This window comes from Prinia subflava, chromosome 22 (genome assembly GCF_021018805.1).
Source record: "Prinia subflava isolate CZ2003 ecotype Zambia chromosome 22, Cam_Psub_1.2, whole genome shotgun sequence".
NCBI lineage: Eukaryota > Metazoa > Chordata > Aves > Passeriformes > Cisticolidae > Prinia > Prinia subflava.
In genome coordinates this window covers 2,639,690-2,659,674 of record NC_086268.1, presented here as the reverse complement: position 1 = coordinate 2,659,674, position 19,985 = coordinate 2,639,690, and the positions used below count along the sequence as shown (strand labels likewise).

The 19,985-nt window shown below is 51.5% G+C and overlaps 1 protein-coding gene across 2 annotated transcripts in view; it reads right to left on the bottom strand.

Moving 5' to 3' along the window:
• The window catches only part of GRIK4 (glutamate ionotropic receptor kainate type subunit 4), a 121,632-nt gene that overhangs the window by 9,603 nt on the left and 92,044 nt on the right, over nucleotides 1–19,985 (bottom strand). For both annotated transcript variants that reach the window (XM_063417989.1, XM_063417990.1), the window contains exons 10-13: nucleotides 16,946–17,053; nucleotides 16,243–16,446; nucleotides 8,710–8,823; nucleotides 1,073–1,182 (exon numbers count right to left, since the gene is read on the bottom strand). In XM_063417989.1, coding sequence (XP_063274059.1) covers nucleotides 1,073–1,182; nucleotides 8,710–8,823; nucleotides 16,243–16,446; nucleotides 16,946–17,053 — 536 coding nt within the window. The remainder of the gene's footprint in view (nucleotides 1–1,072; nucleotides 1,183–8,709; nucleotides 8,824–16,242; nucleotides 16,447–16,945; nucleotides 17,054–19,985) is intronic.

The window sequence follows — 19,985 nt, the reverse complement described above, 5'->3', positions numbered from 1 at the left end:
GAGGTTATTTCCTGCAGACTTTCCATGGCTGATCGAGCACTGGCAGCAAACCCCAGTGCTCTGGGAGAGTCTGCAGCTCACAGGGTCAAAAGCTCCTTCCTGCTGAGCAAGGCAGGGAGCAGCAGCCAAAGCTCCCTCTCCAGTGGGGAGCCGGGTAAAGGCACCTTTTGGAAGATCATTTTTAAAACATGAGGAAGGGGCTAAAGAGGCACCAGCTCTGCATAATTCAATGGTTTCTCCAGGCCTGCGTTTCTGAGGCTGTAACAGCATTTGAAGAACCCATTAAAGCCCTGTCAGGGTGACAACTTCAGCCATGCTGAGGGAGCCGGTGACAGCGCAGCTCCGATTTGGGTAATGAGAGTTGGGCATCAAGAGGGTCCCAGAAGAGCCATGGAGCCCTGAGCAGCCTCTGGCACACAGGGCCAGGACACAGCTCCACCCTGCCTGTCACAGCCCCTCCAGGGGTGTTGGGAGGGCAGGGGGAGCAGCACTGGAGCCCAGAGCTCCAACGGGGCCACGCTGCAGGAGAGCACTCAACGGGGTATTTTGAGACTGATTTAAATTAATCATAGGGGAAAGGAGCTGAGAGGTGCCGAGCGAGGCTCTGCACATCAGCTGCTCAAAGATTTTCATGGACTTTCCTTTCCTCCACAAACTGGGGTGCACAGGGGAGCCAGGCATCACTGGTGGAATTCATGTTGACACCTCGGAATGGATTTGCAGGTCCCTAACAGCCTCCACCCTCCCTGCTTGGGCCAAGGGGTAAGAAAAAATCTGCAGGGAGCATTTAAACAGCACCAAAACCTTCCCCAAAACCTTCTCCCACCCAGCTCTGGGCACCACTGTGGCCAAACACATCCCGAACCAGGGCGTGAAGGCCATCCCACCATGGGGACACGGGGACAAACCTCAGTGCCCAGCTGGCAGAGGGCTGGGACGCCTCTTGCCAGCCCATCCCGGTGACCTGGGGGGGCAGAGGATGTCCCCGTGTCCCCCTGGGTGTCCCCTCTCCGCGGGTGTGAGAGTGACACTAGGTGGCACCGCGAGGAAGGGAAAGGCACCGCGACATTACCGAGCCACCAGGAAGAGGACACAGCTGACAGCCAGGTAGGCGAGCAGCATGAAGAGCCAGACGCCGGGAGAAAAGGGGTCCAGGAAGGAGAAATAGCCGGGTCTGCGGCCCTGGGGGTGGAAAAGCAAAGGAGGAGTTGGAGCTGGTTGGGTTTTGGAGAGGTGAGGATGGTTCTGGAAGGGCGCGAGGGAACGCACCTGCCCTGGGTAAATGGGAGAAAGGGAGAAATGGGAGAAATGGGGCAAAGGGGAGAAATGGGAGAAAGGAAAATAAATGGGAGAAGGGAGAGAAATGGGAGAAATGGGAGAAATGGGAGAAATGGGAGAAATGGGAGAAATGGGAGAAATGGGGCAAAGGGGAGAAATGGAAGAAAGAGAAATAAGTGAGAGAAGGAGGAGAAATGGGGCAAAGGGGATAAATGGAAGAAAGAGAAATAAATGGGAAAAGGGGGAGAAATGGGAGAAATAGGGTAAAGGGGATAAATGGGAGAAAAGGAAATAAATGGAAGAAGGGAGGGAAATGGGAGAAATGGGAGAAATGGGAGGAATGGGGCAAAGGGGGCAAAGGGAGCAAAGGGGATAAATGGGAGAAAGGGAAATAAATGAGAGAAGGGGGAGAAATGGGAGAAATGGGAGAAATAAGTGGGAGAAGGAGAAGAAATGGGGCAAAGGGGATAAATGGAAGAAAGAGAAATAAATGGGAAAAGGGGGAGAAATGGGAGAAATAGGGCAAATGGGGCAAAGGGGATAAATGAGAGAAAGGAAAATAAATGGCAGGAGGAGAAATAGGGCAAAGGGAATAAATGGGAGAAAAGGGATAAACAGTAGAAGAGGGATAAATGGGAGAAAGGGGATAAATTGGGCAAATAGGATAAAAATGGGAGAAAGGGAATAAATAGGGCAAATAGGATAAAAATGGGAGAAGGGACATAAATGAGAGAAATAGGAATAAAAAGGAGAAGGGGGATAAATGGGAGAAAGAGGAATAAATAGGAAAAGAGAAATAAAAGGGAGAAAGGGGATAAACCAGGCTTTGGAGCAGCCTTGCAGGGCAAACAAGCGACCCAACAAATGACTGACACCTGCAGCACCTCCCCACTGGATTCATCCCCTAAATCTGTTTTTCTAGCCATTTTTGTTCCTCCAGGCAAAGAAAGAGGTGAGTTGAGAGAAAATAAATGAGGCAATCACAGTGTTCTGCCCCCTCCCTGGCAGGGTTTGCTGCACCCTCACTCCTGAGGGGGGTCCCCCATCCTTGTCCACCCCACACTTAACTGGGCAGAGGGGGCTCCACCTGAGCTCACAGGGTAGGAAATATAATTGTGAAGCAAGAGGAAAAAAAATAATTAAATGTTTTCAAAACTTTTCTCACTCTGGCCTTGAAATGTTTCTCCTTTTACAAAAACCCCAATAAAATTATTACATTTATCTCAGGGAACAGGATATTTTTACCTCCAGGATGCGTCAGAATTTCCTGTTTTTTTCCTTCAGCAAACCACCTTTCCTTGAAAAAAATAAGGCTTCACTGCTAGAAAAAGCAGGTTGATCTTCTCCCAGAGCATTTTAAACTTTCACAAGGATGCTGCCACCACCAGAAAATCGTCAAACATCACGAAATTTGTGCAAAGGGGGAGATTAATTTTTTTGGAGAAGTTTCTCAAAAGCCAAACACCTCCCATTTTCAGTGGATTTCTCCTGTCACCGCCAGCTCTGTGGAAGCAGCTCCTCAGAAAGGAAAGAGCAGCTCAAGCACACCCGAGTTAGCACAGGGACAAGGGACACGATCCCATAGCTCACAGAACCCTCTATTTTCTGTCCCAAACCACAAATCCAGTCCTAAAACAGCTCCAAGCTTCCCCAGCACCTGTAACTGGGAAGCTTCCTACGAGTCAGAGCTTTGCAAAGGCTTTTTTTTCCCTTCCCCAGACTTAGACCAGCATTTTAAATTCCATTTCCATCCAAACCTCGCTGTTTTACTACCGAATGTTATGCAAAACCTGAATTTCACAAGGTCTCAGCAGTTCTCCTGTAGACTCGAGTTGTTGCTAGAAAAGGCAACAGTTGTTGCACAAAAATCTTCCTCTGCTAAAAATATCCAGGAGCCTGTGAAATCCTCAGCTCCAGTCACCATCTGGGAACCTGTAACGTGTCAGGAACCTTCCCCAGCAAACCCTGCACGAAGGAAAAACCCAGCACACCACAACAACCTGTCCCTGTGTCCTTCAGGACAAGATTTTGGGACCTGCACTGTCCCTGCCTGTGGCTGGGGGGTTGGAACTAAAGGGTCTTTGAGGTCCCTTCCGAGCCAAACCATTCTGGGATGAGGATTTTTAGAGAACCTGGCTTGTTAAGGCTTTTAGCAAGTGGATGAGTTGAGGATCAGTGGTTCTGCATCCGTTCTCAGATTAAGTCAATTCCCAAGGAAAAGTTCAGGTTCTCTGATTAGCTTTAAGTCAATTCCTAAGGAAAGCTCAGGTTCTCAGATTAATTTTAGGTCAATTCCCAAGAAAAAGTTTAGGTTCTCCTGGGTTTAATTCTAGACCTCTTTAAAGCAATGCCGCTCTTCTGTTCCAGGTGATCTCCTACAAACAGGTGAGCTACAAGCAGTGGAAGACACCAATTCCTTGTGTCCTTTCCCCATTTTTGGTCAGTTCCTGCTGCAATTCTGCTTTTCCAAGCTTTCAGAGCCACGGAAACTGCAGGAAGCTGCAGCCCCAGCATCCCGAGGGACCCCCACTTCCAGGAGAGCCCTTTGGGGCTCCTCTCCCTAACCCAGAGAGGCCAGAGCACCTCCAGCCCTGCAGGTGCTCCCTCTGCCCTCCCACTGACCCCAGCCAGGGGATGCACACCCAAGGGTGGCCCTGCCAAAGGGTGGCACTGCCAAAGGGTGGCCCTGCCAAAGCTCTCCCCTTCTGCTGGAGTCTAGAACATCCCTCTGGCCACCCTGGAGGGTTTGGAGACCGGGCAGGGGGTCTGGGAACTGTCCAAGGGGCTCAGGCAGCCTCACACAGAGCCCAGGAGGGCACTGCCTCTGATCCCTGCCATGGCAGTGAATGCCCACAGTGTGTGAAGAATCACAAGCTGGGAGAATTCAAAATAAGCAGTATTTAGTTTATCATCGAATGTAAATGTAGAATCTGGGATTCTCAGTAGATGGGGTTGAAGAGACAGGATGGAGGAATTGGGGAGTGGCCCCTGTGCTCCTTGTTCTTGCTCTCGTCCCCCATTTTCTGCTGAGTTGGGTCTCAAGGATTGGTTTAGAGTAGAACTGACATGTTAGCATAGGCAGTAGGCATTGGTACAATTTTGTAAATAAAAAGTTCATTGTGGACAGTGGTTGGGTCAGGGGTACTGTACATAAGGTGTGGGGCTCTCTGAGCCGCCCAGTCCCCCGCGTGTCCTGCTCTGCTGGGGACGCCTTGCAGAGCTGGACAAGAACTGAGATCAGGTTCCCTGCCAGGGAGGCCTGGCAGAGCTGGGACAGAACTGAGATAATGAAGAATAAACAACCTTGGAAATGTGCACTGGGGACTCAGCTTGTCGTCTCTGCCTCTGGTGTGAAACACCCAGGGCAAAGAGAAGACTGAAAACCTGATTAACTCTGGGAACAGCAACCCAGGGGAAACTCCCAGGGAACAGCAACCCTGGGGGAACCCTGAGCACCTTGGGGAACACCAACCCCAAAGAGAATCTCAGGGAAAGATAACCTTGAGACCCTTCCTGGCTCTCCTGGATGCCCTCAAACCCTGCCTCCCTCCTTCCTCAGGAGCTAGCCTGGCTCAGGAACTCTTGATTCCTGCAGGTGTCTGCACGCTCAAGGATGAAATGAAGCTGCAGGGTGTGAAGGGCACAGGCTGCCGAGCGAGCTGGAGCTCCTGGAGCTGGGAATGACCCCAGGCAGGGCAGGGAATGCTCCTCCCTGGCATCCCAGAGCTGGCAGGGAGCTCACAGCCCCTGGCACAGCCTCGGCTGAGCCTCCCCCTGCGAGACGCTCCCGTGACAAAGTTCCTTTCTGCAATTAAGGCCTTGATGTCTTCTTTATATTTCTGGGGCAGTTTGTCAATAAATTACTCTCATTAAGGAAATTGCGTTGGAAGCTTTGAGTCTCCAGCTTGGCAATGAATCTCTCCTGTGACTTTACAGTTGTAGTAGTTCTGGTTCTTTTCAGCTCCAGTCATTTCCAGGCTGCTGGGACATATTCTTTTCATTCACAGTTGTGGGTAAGAATAAAGATATTCTGTTCCCACGGAGGGCACAAACTCTCTCTTATCTGTCTGTTTTGAAGATGGGAATGACAATATCTGGAGTCTGTCAGATATTTTTAGACAGTCCCAATAGAGCTTTGTTAATTGGAAGAGCTATTTTTCCTGGAATAGATATGTTCAAAATGTCCAATAATTGATGAAGGCCTCCTGCAAATCCTCAGATGGAAGTGGGAGAGATTAATTTACCCTGCTCCTAAGTTGTTCTTGGAAATCTTCGTTTTTCCAGCCAGTGAGCAGCAGTTTTCTGGGAAGACAGAGGTGACTGAAGAACTTGGACAAGGGGGACATTTGGGAAGGAGAGGACAGCCCTGGATTTGTTTTCAGAACTCGCTGCCCTGCACACGCAGAGTCTGGAGGGACCCCAGTCAGCTCCATCCATGTCATTTCTCACAAGTGTTTCCCCTAAAAAAGGAGTCAGAGAACTCTCTCTGCCTCTGGAAGTCAGAGGGAAAGCAAGAATAGAGCCTGGAGAGGCAGAAATGCTGATGTGTGCTCGGTACAACTGCAGGGCATCCAACCAGGCCACATCCCAGGATAACCAGGGCAGATTATCCCAGATAATCCAGGAGCAGATCCAGATCCCTCCTCAGTGCATTCCATGGTCCTGGGGCCAGCAGTTGCTCCCACCCTGCTCTGGTGGGGAGGGATTTGTGCTGGCAGAGCTGTCAGGAGGGGGCTCAGCTCCTCTCAGCCCCTCTCAAGCCTCCTCTGGCTGGAATGAAGGAGTTTTCCATCCATCCCTGCCATTTCGTGTCCTCTGCAGCAATCAAGTCGAAACACTTCAAGCCTCAGCTCACTTGCTGTGCACTCACTCTCCCAAACTCCATTTCCTCATTTTGAAGGGAAGGACTTTCAGGGCTGAGGAGCCAGAATCATCTCTAGTCCCTCATTCCCTGCCACAGAGGCAGGATGTGAGCAAAGATGTGTAAGACACAAATAATCCTGATTTATCCCTCCGTGCAGAAACGACCCTGGGTCTGATTCCAGCCCCCTGCCAAACCCAGGGACCGCTCAGGGCTCCTCATCCCCCTCCTGCCATCCCCACATCCCCTGCCAGGGCAGAACGGGCACCTAGGAAACCCAAGCAAGAATTTTCTCTCAGCAGCCTGCGAGTCAGGAAGCCTGTTAAGAGTTCCCGTGTCAGAAATCCAGCCTTGATTGTATCACAAGCAGTGAAATTGAGAAAAATGACAGCCCTGGTTAAAGCTGCCATATTTGGTTATGTGTGATAAGAGGCACAGGCTCGGTGGTGGCTGGGTTGGCGGCGTGGGGAGGAGAAAGGGGTGAGAAATCACTTGCCACTGGAGCTAGATGGAAATGAAAATAAAATGTCATCGCATTCGGAGGAGCCCAGGACGTGGAGACAACTCCTCGGTGAGGAAGAGGCTCATTTGTGGTTATTTATTAGGCTCCATCTCATCCGAGCTGTGATTAGCAGACGTCAGCTGCAATTTTTGACATTGCAGAGGTGGTTTTTGGGGTGGGGAGAAGAAGGCTGTGGGGCTGCTCTGCAAGCCACATCCTTAAAGGAGAACCAGAACTGTCTGGTTTGACAAATATTTACCAGTTTGAGAAGTGAAATTGCCACACAGCTCTCAGGTTTTCCCTGTCCCAGGTTGCTCAGAGCTCTGTCCAACCTGGCCTTGGAAGCTTCCAGGGATGGGGCAGCCTCAGCTTCTCTGGGAAATCTATTCCAGGGCCTCCCCACCCTCACAGGGAAGAATTCCTTCCTGATACAACACAGTATTTAATCACCCAATCTGATTTTAATCCTAGGAGACAGAGGCAGAAAAAGGTCCTGGCTCCACAAGGCAGCAGCTGATGTGAAAACCCAACCGTGGTGGGGAAGGGACAATTCCATTTGACTTCCAGGAGCTAGAAAAGTCAACCCCCCTTTATTAATTTCTTTTTTTTTTTTTTTTTTGTGATCAGTTAAACCATCGATCCCAAATTCTGCACGTACCAGAGGCAGCAGAATTTTAACTAGATTTTAATTACTTGTTTGCTCTTGGCAGGAGCCACTCAGCACCGAGATAGATGCGTGAATTTGTTTCTGTTCATCCCCAACGCTGCATCCTTAACAGGGTGGAGAGGGGGCTGGGAGAGGCAGCTTGAATGGTGGTTTTTTTTTCTCCTTTTGGCTGCTATTGTTGGGCTGACAGAAAGCAAAGCACTGTCACTCACAGCACACTCACCACCCGTGCAGAGAGCGTTTCCAAAATGCACAAGGGGAAGAGAGGCTGCAGAAGGAGCTTGGCTCCTGTGCCACTGGGAATTTGGGAGTAACTGGGGGAAATTTGGCCTCTCCCAAGCTTCAGGGAGAAGGTAAAACAATGGAGGATGCAAAGAGAAGAGGATTTATGAGAATTTAAGACAAGTTTGGCTAAGCAAAGGCACTACACCGTGTACAGTCTTGCACACACAAATCCCTTGGGAACATTCCCGGTTCTTTTGACACAGAAAAAAATTTTGCCCCACTCCTGGCAGTGTCCAAGGCCAGGCTGGACAGGGCTTGGAGCAGCCTGGGATAGGGAAGGTGTCCCTGCCCATGGGATAAACTTTGGGGTCCTTTCAACCCAAACCATTCCAGGATCCTGTGATTCTGCAATGTGCTGAGATGAAGGAGCTTTCCCTGGGCTGCAGGGGCTGCTGCTGTTCAGGGTGAACAAATGAGGGGGGCTGAGAGCAGAGAGGCAGAGGCCAGGCAGGGCTGTGAGCTCAGCCCTGGGCACCCCAGGAGGGACATTTCCCCCTGGGGCTGGGAAAGCAGAGGGCTGATCTGCCTGGAGAGCACTCCCAGGAGCTGACAGCAAAGAAAGCAACCCAGGATCCCTTCCTGATGCGATTCTCAGGTGGGACAAGGCAGCAAGAGAGCAAAGCTGACATCAGGAATGCCCCCAACACCACAGATACCCCGGATCAGCCTCCCAGCCAGCTTAAATCCAACTGGATGGTGACTCCAAGCCAAATTCCTGCAATTGTGGGGCCACCCAGCCACGCTGCTGCATCCTCCAGCCAAGCCTGCCCTCAGCACACCTCACCCAGTGGCCTTAAAGCCACTTAAAGCCACCTAAAACCACTTCAAGCCACTCTAAAACCATCCTGTAGCCCCCACCATGCCAAAAAACCCATTGTGTGCCCTGGGAGGAGTGGGGAGAGAAGCCCAAGGGCTGGGGGTTGGATAGGAATGGAATTCACCAATCCTGACACGCAGCAGAGAGACGGAGAAAAGCAGGAAATAAAGGCCGAGCGCATTTGCGTTTAAATAAGAAACCAAAATATTTTTATGAGCCGTTCATTATTCTCCTCTAACCAGGCAGGTTTGCATGCAAATAATGGAGGGACATAAATGGCTCTAAAATCAGGCTCTTACCATGTGAACTCGGTAGAGAATGCTAATTCCCAGAGTCATGAAGGGCTTGGAGAAATCAATCACCTTCTCCCGCTCCGCCGTGATCGTCAGCCCCGCCACAGCCAGATCGGCTTTCTGGGGAGGAGGGAAAAGGGAAAAGGTCAGAATCCCGGGAAAGCTGCAAGCCTGGGGACACACAGGACACTGTCCCTGCAGGGGGATGTCCCACCTTTCTGGGACAGTGCTGTGGGGACAGCAGAGCTTTGCACTGTTCCCACATCGCTCTCCTGGGTGGGTTCCGCACCAGCCCTGCTCAAACTCACCCCAAAGTTCAGCCCACCCTGTGCTCTGGGGCATTCTCCCCATTTTCCCTTCTCTTTCCCCATTTTTCCTTCCCTTTCCCCATTTTTCTTTCCCTTTCTTTCCCCATTTTTCCTTCCCTTTCCCCATTTCTCCTTCCCTTTCCCCATTTTTCCTTTTTTCCTCCATTTTCCTTCCTTTTTCATCATTTTTCCTCCCCTTTCCCCATTTTTTCTTCTCTTTCCCCATTTTTCCTCCCCTTTCCCCATTTTTCGTCCTCTTTCCCCATTTTTCCTTACCTTTCACCATTTTTCCTTCCCTTTCACCATTTTTCCTTCCTTCTTACCATTTTTCCTTCTCTGTCTCCATTTTTCTTCTCTTTCCCCATTTTTCCTTCCCTATCTCCATTTCTCCTTCCCTTTCCCCATTTTTCCTCCCATTTCCCCATTTTTCCTTCCTTTTCTCCATTTTTCCTTCCTTTTCTCCATTTTTCCTTCCTTTTCTCCATTTTTCCTTCCCTTTCAGGCAGGAGCAGCTCCTTCCCCTGAGTGCTCACAGCCCATTTGCCATTTTTATTCATTTAATGCATTAAAACCTGGAGCCATAAACCAATAAATATTATATTAATCTATAGAAAATACAACTTCCCCCTTCCCTGTGGAACACAGCTGTCCCTTCTGGTACAAACAAGCACCACAGGTAGGTGACAAAGCTGCATCCTCACCCCTGAGCCATGGAGTTCACAAACCTGCCAAACCCAGACCTCCAGAATTGCAGATCAGTCTCCAAATAAAAATAAAATAAAATTCAGAGGGCTGGCATTAAAGTTTGCAGATTGACTTGCAAAGCAAATGAGATTATGGGGAGAAAAAAATAAAAATAACTTTTTCCCATGTTAATACCCTTGTAATATAGATAAGGGATTTGAATTTTAAATATTATTTTTATTACTTTAGCTCTTTTAATGTCTGTAATTGCTTTCTGTAAAAATGAAACCTCCACTCCCTTATCCATTTGTTTCTGTGCTTTGCAGGAAGATGATTATGCATGTGGAAAAAGAGAAGATGGGGAGGCAGGGGGGAAGAAAAGCCATTTGCACTTTTTGTCCCTAAATTTGACAAGGTCTGTGCAGAAGCCAAGGCACCACCAGGCCTGACAGAGGTTCTGGGGAAGGCAGGGAAGAGCAGCACTGCTGGAAACAGGAAAGAAAGAAAGGGAAGGTGACCCACGAGCCCAGAAGGGGTCACAGAGGAGGTGACACTTCCCAGGGCTGCTTGGACCTGCTCAGTTTTTGCAATTGTCTCCAAGCAGCTCTCCCAGATTCCTGTGAGGTTCAGGCTGGAATGAATGATGAGCTGAGGAGAATTTCTGCATAGCCAGACATTTACCCACAGGCTTTTTAAAAGACACCAATAATCCCAACGTGGTGTGCGAGCAGTTGAGCCCTGTGTAAACACCAGCAGATTACTGAAATGGGATCAGTTCATCTCTGGAACGTGGCATGTGGAGAATTTTATCTAAGAGAAAAGCCTAAAGCTTCCTAAACCTCTCTTGTCTCTACTTAAAAGGTTTGTAGGTGCCATTGTCCCGGGGAGAGCTCTCCCAGCAAAGCCCCTGGTGAGGATACAGCTTAGCCTGACAATGGAATTCTTCTCCCAGTTCTCCAAACTGAACACAATTCCACCAGCAAAGTCACAGCCTAAAACAGAAGGTAAAATGCCACGCCAAAAGCATTTCATGCCTAAGCTTTCAGGGAATTTTCATTCCTATCCTATATATCCTTAATATAAAGGTGCTGTTAGAGGAGCAGCAGCATCTCAGGGTTTGCCCAGCTTTGGGGTCCTGACCATTCTCCAGGGAGAAACAACATCCTGGCTGTTCCCTGATCATCCTGGTGCTGCTGAATCAGCAGCAGCATCTTGAAATGCTCTTCCCCACACAAAACCCAGAGAAAATCCATCCCCCTCCCCTTGTCCACAGAGCACAGACACAGCACAGCTACCCTGGGCACTCGGGTTTTGTGCCCAGCTCCCTTCTCCCATCTCCAGAGGGTCCTGCCATTCCATCAGAGTGATTTCCTTCTGCTCATTCCCTGCTATCTTTTCAGGACTTTTGCCACATCAGAGGTGCAGAACTTTCTGCAGCAGAGCTCCAGCTCCTCATCACTCTCTCCTCTCTGCAGGCTCAGTCATGCCAGTTAAGAGCTGATCTCTGATAGCACGAAACTTTGATCTGGGAATGGCATGCAAAGAATTCTCTGCCTGAATTTCATCCATTTCATGCTTTCAGCTCTGCTCCCTGGCAAAACTTCTCCTGATGCATTGAGCCACAGAGGAGCTACAGAGGAGCTCTGCAAACCTGAGCTCTCTCCAGCCTCCCCCACCTGAGCACAGGTAGGTGTTGGGATTTTAGGGCCTGAGGGATGCCCTGGGGGAGGAGAAATGGATTTTGCCTTGTGCCCCTGCACTCTGTCCACAACTGGGCTCTGGGGAGAGGGAAAAACAAGAGGCAAAGGATGGGGGGAAGAGGGGTTGGTTTTCATCCCGCCAGCACAGTTGCAGCTATAAATGTCAGCATGAAATAGGCTTAGAAAAAGAGCCAGAGCTTTTTGGGAGTGGAGATAGCCACTTCTCTCGACAAAACACCGCCCAAACAAGGCCAGAGCCTCGCTAGGGGAGAGGAAACGTGCCAGACAAAAGCTGCCAGCACCAGCACCCTACCTGGCATCCCCGTGGGCTCTGCCTGCATCAGGGCTCTGGAAAGGACATTAAACACGGGGGCTGAGCCGGGCTCCCGAGGAGGAACAACAATGAAGCATCCTTCAGGAGCAAATTGCAGGGACTGCCAGTCCAGAGGCGGCATCCGCCCCCTCTGACAGGGCTCAGCTCGGAGCTAATGGTGATGAATGGGCCCTGACGTCAGCCCCAGCCCGGAGAGGATCCCAGAGAAGCCTCCCACGGCATGGGATGGCAGAAAGCAGCCGGGAGAAGAGCCCAGCTCCAGCCCCACTGAGATCCCCAGACCTCTGCCAGGGGACACAGCGCAGGGAGAAGCTGCCAGCAGAGCCAGCCTTGGGGTTGGGGCTGTGTCAAACACCTGGAAAACAAGGCAGGACAGCTCTGGGAGCTCAGGGCTGGCATCTTCTCCAGGAGCAGGAGTCCCTGGCTGGAGCAGCTCCTTGGATGCCACATCCCCTGGGTGCTTGTGACAGCGGCGTTGTCACCAGTGCTGCCCAGGGAGCTCTGATAGCACAACCAGGGGCAGCAAACTCTTCTTCTACACTGTCCCTGTGCTTGAAAAGCCTCCCAGAAAGGTGAAATAGCTGCTGAAGCCTCAGTTCCCACCACTGCAGACACAGCAGCTCCAGCACTGTGTGTCTGCCCCATGGACCCCACCCAGCTGGAGTGACCCTGCTCTCTCAGGATGATCCCCAGAGGTTCTCTGCTGCTCAGAGGTTCCCGTGATGCTCAGACTCCTATTCCTGCATTTAAAGGCAGCAGGGTCACTCCAAACAGGTGTCTGGGGTGTTTTTAAGGACAAGTCTGTGTTTTCTGCCATATCAGAAGTGACAGCCTGAAAACCCTGGAGGCCGCAGCTCTCCCTGCGAGCCACGGTCAGGGTGGGGTGGCCAGGACCCAGTGCAGGTGTCAGCCTCCAGCCTGCCGTCGCCCATCCTGCCTCACCTGGCCTCTCTCTGTGGGTGGGAGGACAAAGCCTGAGCCAGGTGTTCACCCTGCCCGTGGCAGAGCCAGCTGAGGTGAAGCACCACGAACGGGGACCCAAAGCACGCAGGGACAGCAGCGAGGCTCACCCCACCCTCCCCACGCTGTGTTTGATTTTCCAGCAGCTCTGCAGACCCCTCTGCCCGTCCCCTGTTTGCACAGCCACCCAGGGCCCCTCGCTTCTCCTGGTGCCCCTGCAAACAGCCCCTCCCTGCACCCACACACAGCTTTTCTCTCCACACACCAACACCCACTGTGAGTGCTGGAGAGTTTTCCCTCTCCTTTCCCTTTCCCGCCATTCCCCAGCTTTGGAGCAGCTGAAGGCAAGAAAAAACAACGCCCCAAAGCTTTAAGGGCTTTCCTGTTCTTGGTGTTGCTGCTCCTGAGGGTGGACAAGATGGACAACTCCCTGTCCCTCACTTAGAAAAGAGCTTTATTCACCACTGATCCTGGCCACGTTCAAGCCAGGCACGGTGGGACAAGGCTAAGGCTGTCGTGGTGCTGTGAAAATACATCCCTTGGATTGTGCCACGCCAGAGAATCCATTTCATCTCAAGGATGTGCTGGGGAGAGAGAGAAGGGGAAGAGCAGGCACCATCAGGGACTCAGAGCCAGAACTGCACTGCAGTGGCAAGGAGCAGCGTGTAATTCTTCCAGCCCAAGTGCCCTTTAAGTCTCTGATGCCAGAAAGGAGGGGACGGGAAGATTTGCTGCTCTCCCCTGTTTGTTTGTCTGTGCCAGAGCCAGGAAGGCTGACAGGGAGAGTGGCTTTACTGCCCTGCTCACTGCAGCAATGAGCAGGGTGCTCAATCTCCCTGCCCTGCATGCTCAGAGGGACAAATTAGCCCAGGCTTTTCTGCCTTTGTGACATCTTTCACTACAGAATGGGCTTGAAGGACTCTTCATCAGGGACTGGAGCGACAGGACAAGGGGGAGAGGCTTCGAACTGAAGGAGATTGGGAAGGAATTCCTCCCTGTGAGGGTGGTGAGGGGCTGGGATGGAATTCCCAGAGAAGCTGAGGCTGCCCCATCCCTGGGGATGTCCAAGGCCAGGCTGGATGAGGCTTGGAGCACCCTGGGATAGTGGAAGGTGTAAAGGGAGTTGAAACTAAATCATCATTTTGTGATTCTGACTCCTTCTAAGTGATTTCTCCCAAGCCAAGCCCCCATGAGCTGATCCCAAACTGTTCCCAAGCCATCCCAGTCCCCCTGTTCTTCACCTCCCAGCCTGTTTTGTGAGCAGGTCAGGAAGATATGTGCTGCTGAATTTGGGTCAACAGCAGATTTATGTTTGTACAGCATCCTGCTCAATCATATCAGGGTGCACAATTAGCTCTAATGGAATTCCCAGCACCGAAGAATAAATCAATAGCTGGTTAATTTGGAAGCAATAAAATGAAACATTTTCTCCCAAATAGGCCAGAGTTGCTCTGAGGAGATTCCGTGCCACAGAGGGATTACAGGGGAGGCATTGCATGGAGCTGGATAATTCTGTGACCTTTTGGTCCTGCACCATGAGTGAGTCAAACCTTATTTTCTCACGGCTGATCAGGATCAAGGGGGAATTATTTTCCTACAATGACACTGTGCTGGACCGAGGCAGAGCTTTCACTTTGGGGAAGGATTTGGAACTTTTGTGAGAGGCTTGCACCCCAACTTGATCCCTTTTTGTCCTAAAGGGGCAGAATGTCCAGGGATAAATCCACCAAAAGAGGAAAATGTGTGCCCAACACAAGATCTGGTGGATCCCATGGGACAGGGGTGAACAAGGGGCTGGAATCAAGGATAAACTCCCTTGGGGATTGACTGTCCAGGATGGACAGGAGCCCTTTGGGCAGTGAAATGCCCTCAAAAAACAACACCCCAGGCAGCCCTGAATAAACACAACAGCAGGCACGCACAGCTCTGCCCTGGCTGACCTGAGCCCAGTCCCTGGGACTGATCAAAAACTTGCTGACACCATTATAAAAACTCTCAGGGATATAAGGAGAACAAGAGACAAAGCTGTTTCTCTTCCCCAATTTGTGATCAAGCCTCACAGGCTCTGACAGCTCTGCCCTGCAGAAGCAGAAGTAAAAAATCCTCCTGGATAAGGCTCAAGCTGCAGAAGAAACAAACAGTTTCTGTGTGAGGATGAAGTTAAAACACTTCATTTTGGAGAAAAACAACCCTCCAGAAGGTCCCATTTAATGAAGAGGCACTGCCAAGGTTAGCAGGCCAAAAGTTTGATGGCTGCTCCCTTCCTTTGATCAGATGCTGCTGTCGGCTCCTTCCCTCTTGCCTCCCCAAAGGAATGTTGCAGGAGTGTAATTGTGTGTGTGTACACACACAGAGACACAGGGACGGATAAAAACGATGCCAATAGCCTGGAGCATTTGCAAACAGCCTCACAGAAGCTCTTTTAAAAGAGCAGATGGAGGTGGGATCTCAGCTGGCGTTGAGAGCAACTGCTCAGGGAAGGGTGACCCAGGAGACAGGGAGAGCTCAGGGAGTCTCCAGTCTGTTCAGTGCCCTGTCTGTGACCCTCAGAAAACCCCAAATCCCCCCTTATTTCAGACAAAGAGTTGTCCCAGGTGACCTCAAACACTCCTGAAACTCCTGGAGTGGGATGAGCACCATGGGGAGAAGCAGAAGGTGCCAGTGGGCATTTCTAGAGACCATTAATGACCACAGAATCATGGAAAAGACCTCCAAAATCCTCAAGCACAACTTTCAACCAAATTCCCCTGTGCCCAATAAACCACAGAGTGAAGCCTCTGTGCCTAGAAAAGTTCTGGCAGATTCAGTTCAGCTGCTTAACTCAGTGTTGCTTTTGGAGGAGAACATTTCCTATTTCCTTGAAGTGCACGGCTTGAGATCTTTTCACTGCTCTGCTCTGTGGAGCTGCTGAAAAGCAGTAAAGCTGAAAACTGAATTATTTTGCCGGGTTTGACAACAATTCTGTGTACACCTGGGCTCAGCCAGCCTGGACCCTCCTCCCTGCTCTTTGTTTTCCTCTGTGATCCTTCCCAGGCTTCCTGAAGCTTAAATAGAGCTGACAAAATGCTCTGAGATCCTTAGGAAAATAGGCTTAGCCACAGCTAACTGTGGGATTGACGCTGTTTAAGCCAATGCTTCCTCACTGATTTCTGCCTTGTCATTACTGACGTGCCCGTGAGAGCCCAGAGCCACTTTCCCAGCTGGTGACAAATCCATGGTGACGTGGATTGCTGATAATCCCCCCCCGTGGGAGAGGAGACCCTGAGTCATTTGTCTTCTGCAGAGCAGAGGAGCAAAGGTCCAAATCCATCCCCTGCGGCTCCAGGCAGGGATCCGAGGCTCCTGCCAGATCTTTCCTCCCTGGAAAGAGGTGGTGGAGTCACCACCCCTGGATGGGTTTAAAGCCTGGATGTGGCACTGGTGCTGTGGTTTAGTTGAGGTTTTAGGGCTGGGTTGGACTCGATGATCCTGGAGGTCTCTCCCAACCTGGCGATTCTGTTAATTCTGTGAATCCCAGCCAAGCAGAGTTAAAAAAAGCAGCTGATCCACTTACCCGAGCTATCAGCTCCCCAACCATCCCCGTCCAGGTGCCGTTGGCCTCGGGGACGCCGTAGACGCCGTCCCCGACCAGGTGGATTTTGTAGTTGAAGCGCAGGATCTCCGCCAGCTCCTTCAGCATGTCCACGCAGAAGCCCTCGTAGCGGTCGTTGCCTTCCAGCTCCTGGTGGTTCCACTTCAGCATTAAGTACGGGTTTTCCTGCAGTGAAACTGGGCAGCTGTCATTCCCATCTTAGCCGAGGTGTCCCCTCAGCACGCAGCAGGAGGGTCTGGAGCCCTGCGCACCGAGAATTTCAGATTTTCTGTGCTGGCAGGCACTGACCCCCAGGCAAACACTGCATTGACCTGAGGCTGTGGAACAGGCTCCCAAAATTGAGTGACAGCACCAGGACTGTGGGTGTGGAATTTTGGTAAAAGTGTGTGATATCACAGGGTGAAAAACTTATAGTTTAAGGCTTTAGTATATAATAATATAAATAAAGCAAAATGCAGGGTTTAAGGTGTAGGCCAGTCCTTCTTTTTCACCTTCTTCACAGGTCTGTATGGCATTTTGTAATTGGGTAGAAAAGTCCTCATTGCGGGCCACGGGTGGTTATTGAGTTAAAAGTAAAAATAATTTAGGTGTCATTTCTTAATTGGACAGTTTGTGCTTAAAAGACCTTGGAAAGAGTTAGAGACACAGTGCCCCCCTCCCTTACCAGGATGGTGGTGACAATGAGCGTGGTGTTGAACAGGCTGTCGGATATGTTGGAGGAGAAGATCCTGTTGTCCATGCTGAGCCCTTCAGAGACGTGCCAGTGGCCAATCTGCAGAGATAAACAGCACAATAAGGGGATTTATAGGGCGAGTCGCTGCCCATATGGCTCTGGTGAGTGACAACCATCAAGCTGGAGTGTTTAGGGATGCTCCATTACCTCCACAACGCACCCCAGAACGGGTCAGCAGAGGGATTAACCCTCTGTGCACAGCCCCACCTGCTCTGCAGTGCCACCAACCTGGCCCTGTGCTGCCTTCCCACGTGTCCTCCCTGCAGAGCCCTGCTTGGGGACAAAGCTGTGAGCTGGGAGCCACACAGCCCTTGTGTGGTGTCCCCAGATGCCACCAGATGGGTCCATCTTAGCCAGAAATCCCCGATCTGTGGGCTTGGCCCTCCCAGAGTGGTGCTGGGAGCCTCTGCCCTCCACCTTGGTGGCAGGTGATGTGACAAAGCCACCGTGGCAGGTGATGTGACAAAGCCACCTCAGCAGTGCTGCTCCACAGACTCCTCTTCCAGCTCTCAACTAGCACAATTAAGCACTTCCAAATCCTTTGATTCGGGCTCATCACACCCAACAGCTCCGCCAACAGCCCAATTTACCCATCCAAGCATCAGCGTGGCTGCAGCAAACCCGAATTCCCAGCGTGGATGGCAGGAGCCAGTCCCCAGCGCTGGGAGGACATCGTGATTCAGCTGTGACACAACTGCCTTCAGCCAGGGGGGAGGAATATTCCACAAAACCTAATTTTAACTTCAAGAGCCTAATCTCCTTCCCTCAGAGCTCTGGGCAGGGAGATCAGCACCTCCAGCAGCTCGTTCAGAGCGTGCAAATTAAACTCTTGCTCTCTTATTGTCCTTAAGAGAGCATCTGCTTTTCCTCCTCTGCTGTTTCTGGTGGATACAAGAGGGGCTGAGGGAGGCTGGCTCCCTCTGAACCCTTCTCCTCCTCTTCCTCCTCTGTCCCATCAGGTTCCAGCACTGCTGGTGTCCTCTGACACCTCTGTACTGGGGTGCTGTGGCCCTGAGAGGCAGTGGGTGACCCCAAAAGTGCAGGGGGGTCTTCAGAGCTCCTCCAGAGCAAATCCGTGCCCAGCTCCCTCCTGTGACACAGGGACTGAGGCAGGCTGTCCTCTTGCTGTCAGGGTGAGAGGAACTAATTGATTTCCTTTCTGTCACGGGTTAATCTTGTTATGTCCAAGGAGGGGGAGGGAAGGTGCTGCGGAGCCCTGGGATGGACTCTGTGCCTGCTCTCAGCACTGCCTGGCCTCTGCTGTGACCAAAGGCTCCAGGACTTGGGGCTGGCTTGGACCTGAGGCACCCTCACACACTGAGGAGGGTGCTGAGAGAAGGGCCAGGTCCTTTCTGGGCTCCCCCTGGGTGCTGAGGGAAGGGCCAGGTCCTTTCTGGGCTCCCCCTGGGTGTTAAAGGAAGGGCCAGGTCCTTTCTGGGCTCCCCGTGGGTGTTGAGGGAAGGGCCAGGTCCTTTCTGGGCTCCCTCTGGGTGTTAAAGGAAGGGCCAGGTCCTTTCTGGGCTCCCCGTGGGTGTTGAGGGAAGGGTCAGGTCCTTTCTGGGCTCCCTCTGGACTCCCCAGGTCCTTTCCTCTCCCAGGTGCTGGTGCAGATCCAGCCCAAGTGACCCGACAAGCCACAGTGGGAATCCATGAGGAGTCCCAAATCCTCCCAAGGCACAGGGGGCAGTGGGAAGGGCAAGCAGGACAGCTTTGCACTCAGAGTCATCAAAGCCCAGCTCCTGGCCCTGCACAGACACCCCAACAATCCCACCCCGTGCCTGAGAGCGTTGTCCAAACCCTCCTGGAGCTCTGGCAGCCTTGGGGCCGTGCCCATTCCCAGTGCTCTGGGAACCACAGCCCCAAACTGGGAGGTTTCCCAGGGATTTCATGGGCAGGGAGCCCTTGGAGCACAGCTTTCAGTGCCTGCACAGGGTCTGAATCCCTCCTGAATTCCCCACCTCTGCTCTGACTGCTGAGCAGCAATCGCCTCTCAGAGCGACTCATCACTCACAAACATTGCCTAATTTTTCTTCCCTCCCGGATTTCTCAACCAGAGATTAGTGACAGATTAACTTTAATTTTAACAGCCCTCGCTGTTCTCCAATTTGTCCCTCCCCTGCTGGCATGTGCTGAGACTAATTGCCTCTTCTCCTGACAGTGCTGTGGGTTTGACCTTGCTTTTAAAAGCACCAAGGCCATGCAATCTCACGTGCTGGGACATTTCTCCCCATCCCCAGCTCACCCCCGTGCCCCTCCCAGGCTGGCAAAGCTCCTCTTGTTGCCCTTTCTGCAGTGTCAGAGGGTGTCAGGGCCCCTCACGCCCCCCCTTCTGCAAGATGGATGTCAAGGTGATTTTAATCATCTCCATCTGCATATAAAGAGCCTCTGGAAAATAGAAAACATATCCATCTGCAAAGTTTTTTTAGAAAACAATCAAATGTTCCACATGGACCATCCTGTTGTTAAGGCTCTGGACAAGGACTTTGGGGTTTTTAGGACTCAGGGTTTTTAAGCAGTGGATGTGATTGGTCTGTATAAATACTCCAGGTGGAGGAGGTCTGTGGCAAAGAGGTAGAACAGCTTTGTGAAGCTGAAACGATGGCGTTGGCACAAAAATAAATACATACAAGCCAGCCAGAAATAAACAGGCTGACAAACCAGGGGAGAGGTTCCTAATGATCACAAGAGCTGAGTGATACCTGTCCCAGAAGAGCAACGAGGGCAGCACAACCAGCCGGGTGCAAGCTGGAGCTCAACACCTTTGTGAGAGGGATTGTGTCACCTGGGGACAGGTGACAGCTCCCTCCACATCCTCAGGGATGTGTGGCCCCCACAGCACCATCTCTGCACCTCCCTGTGCCCCGAGGAGACCCAGCCCTGCCTGAAGCACCCGCAGGCACCTCGAGGCAGGTCTGCAAACACAAACTGTGAAACTCACAGCGTGAACCAGCCCAGAAGCAGCAGGGAAGCG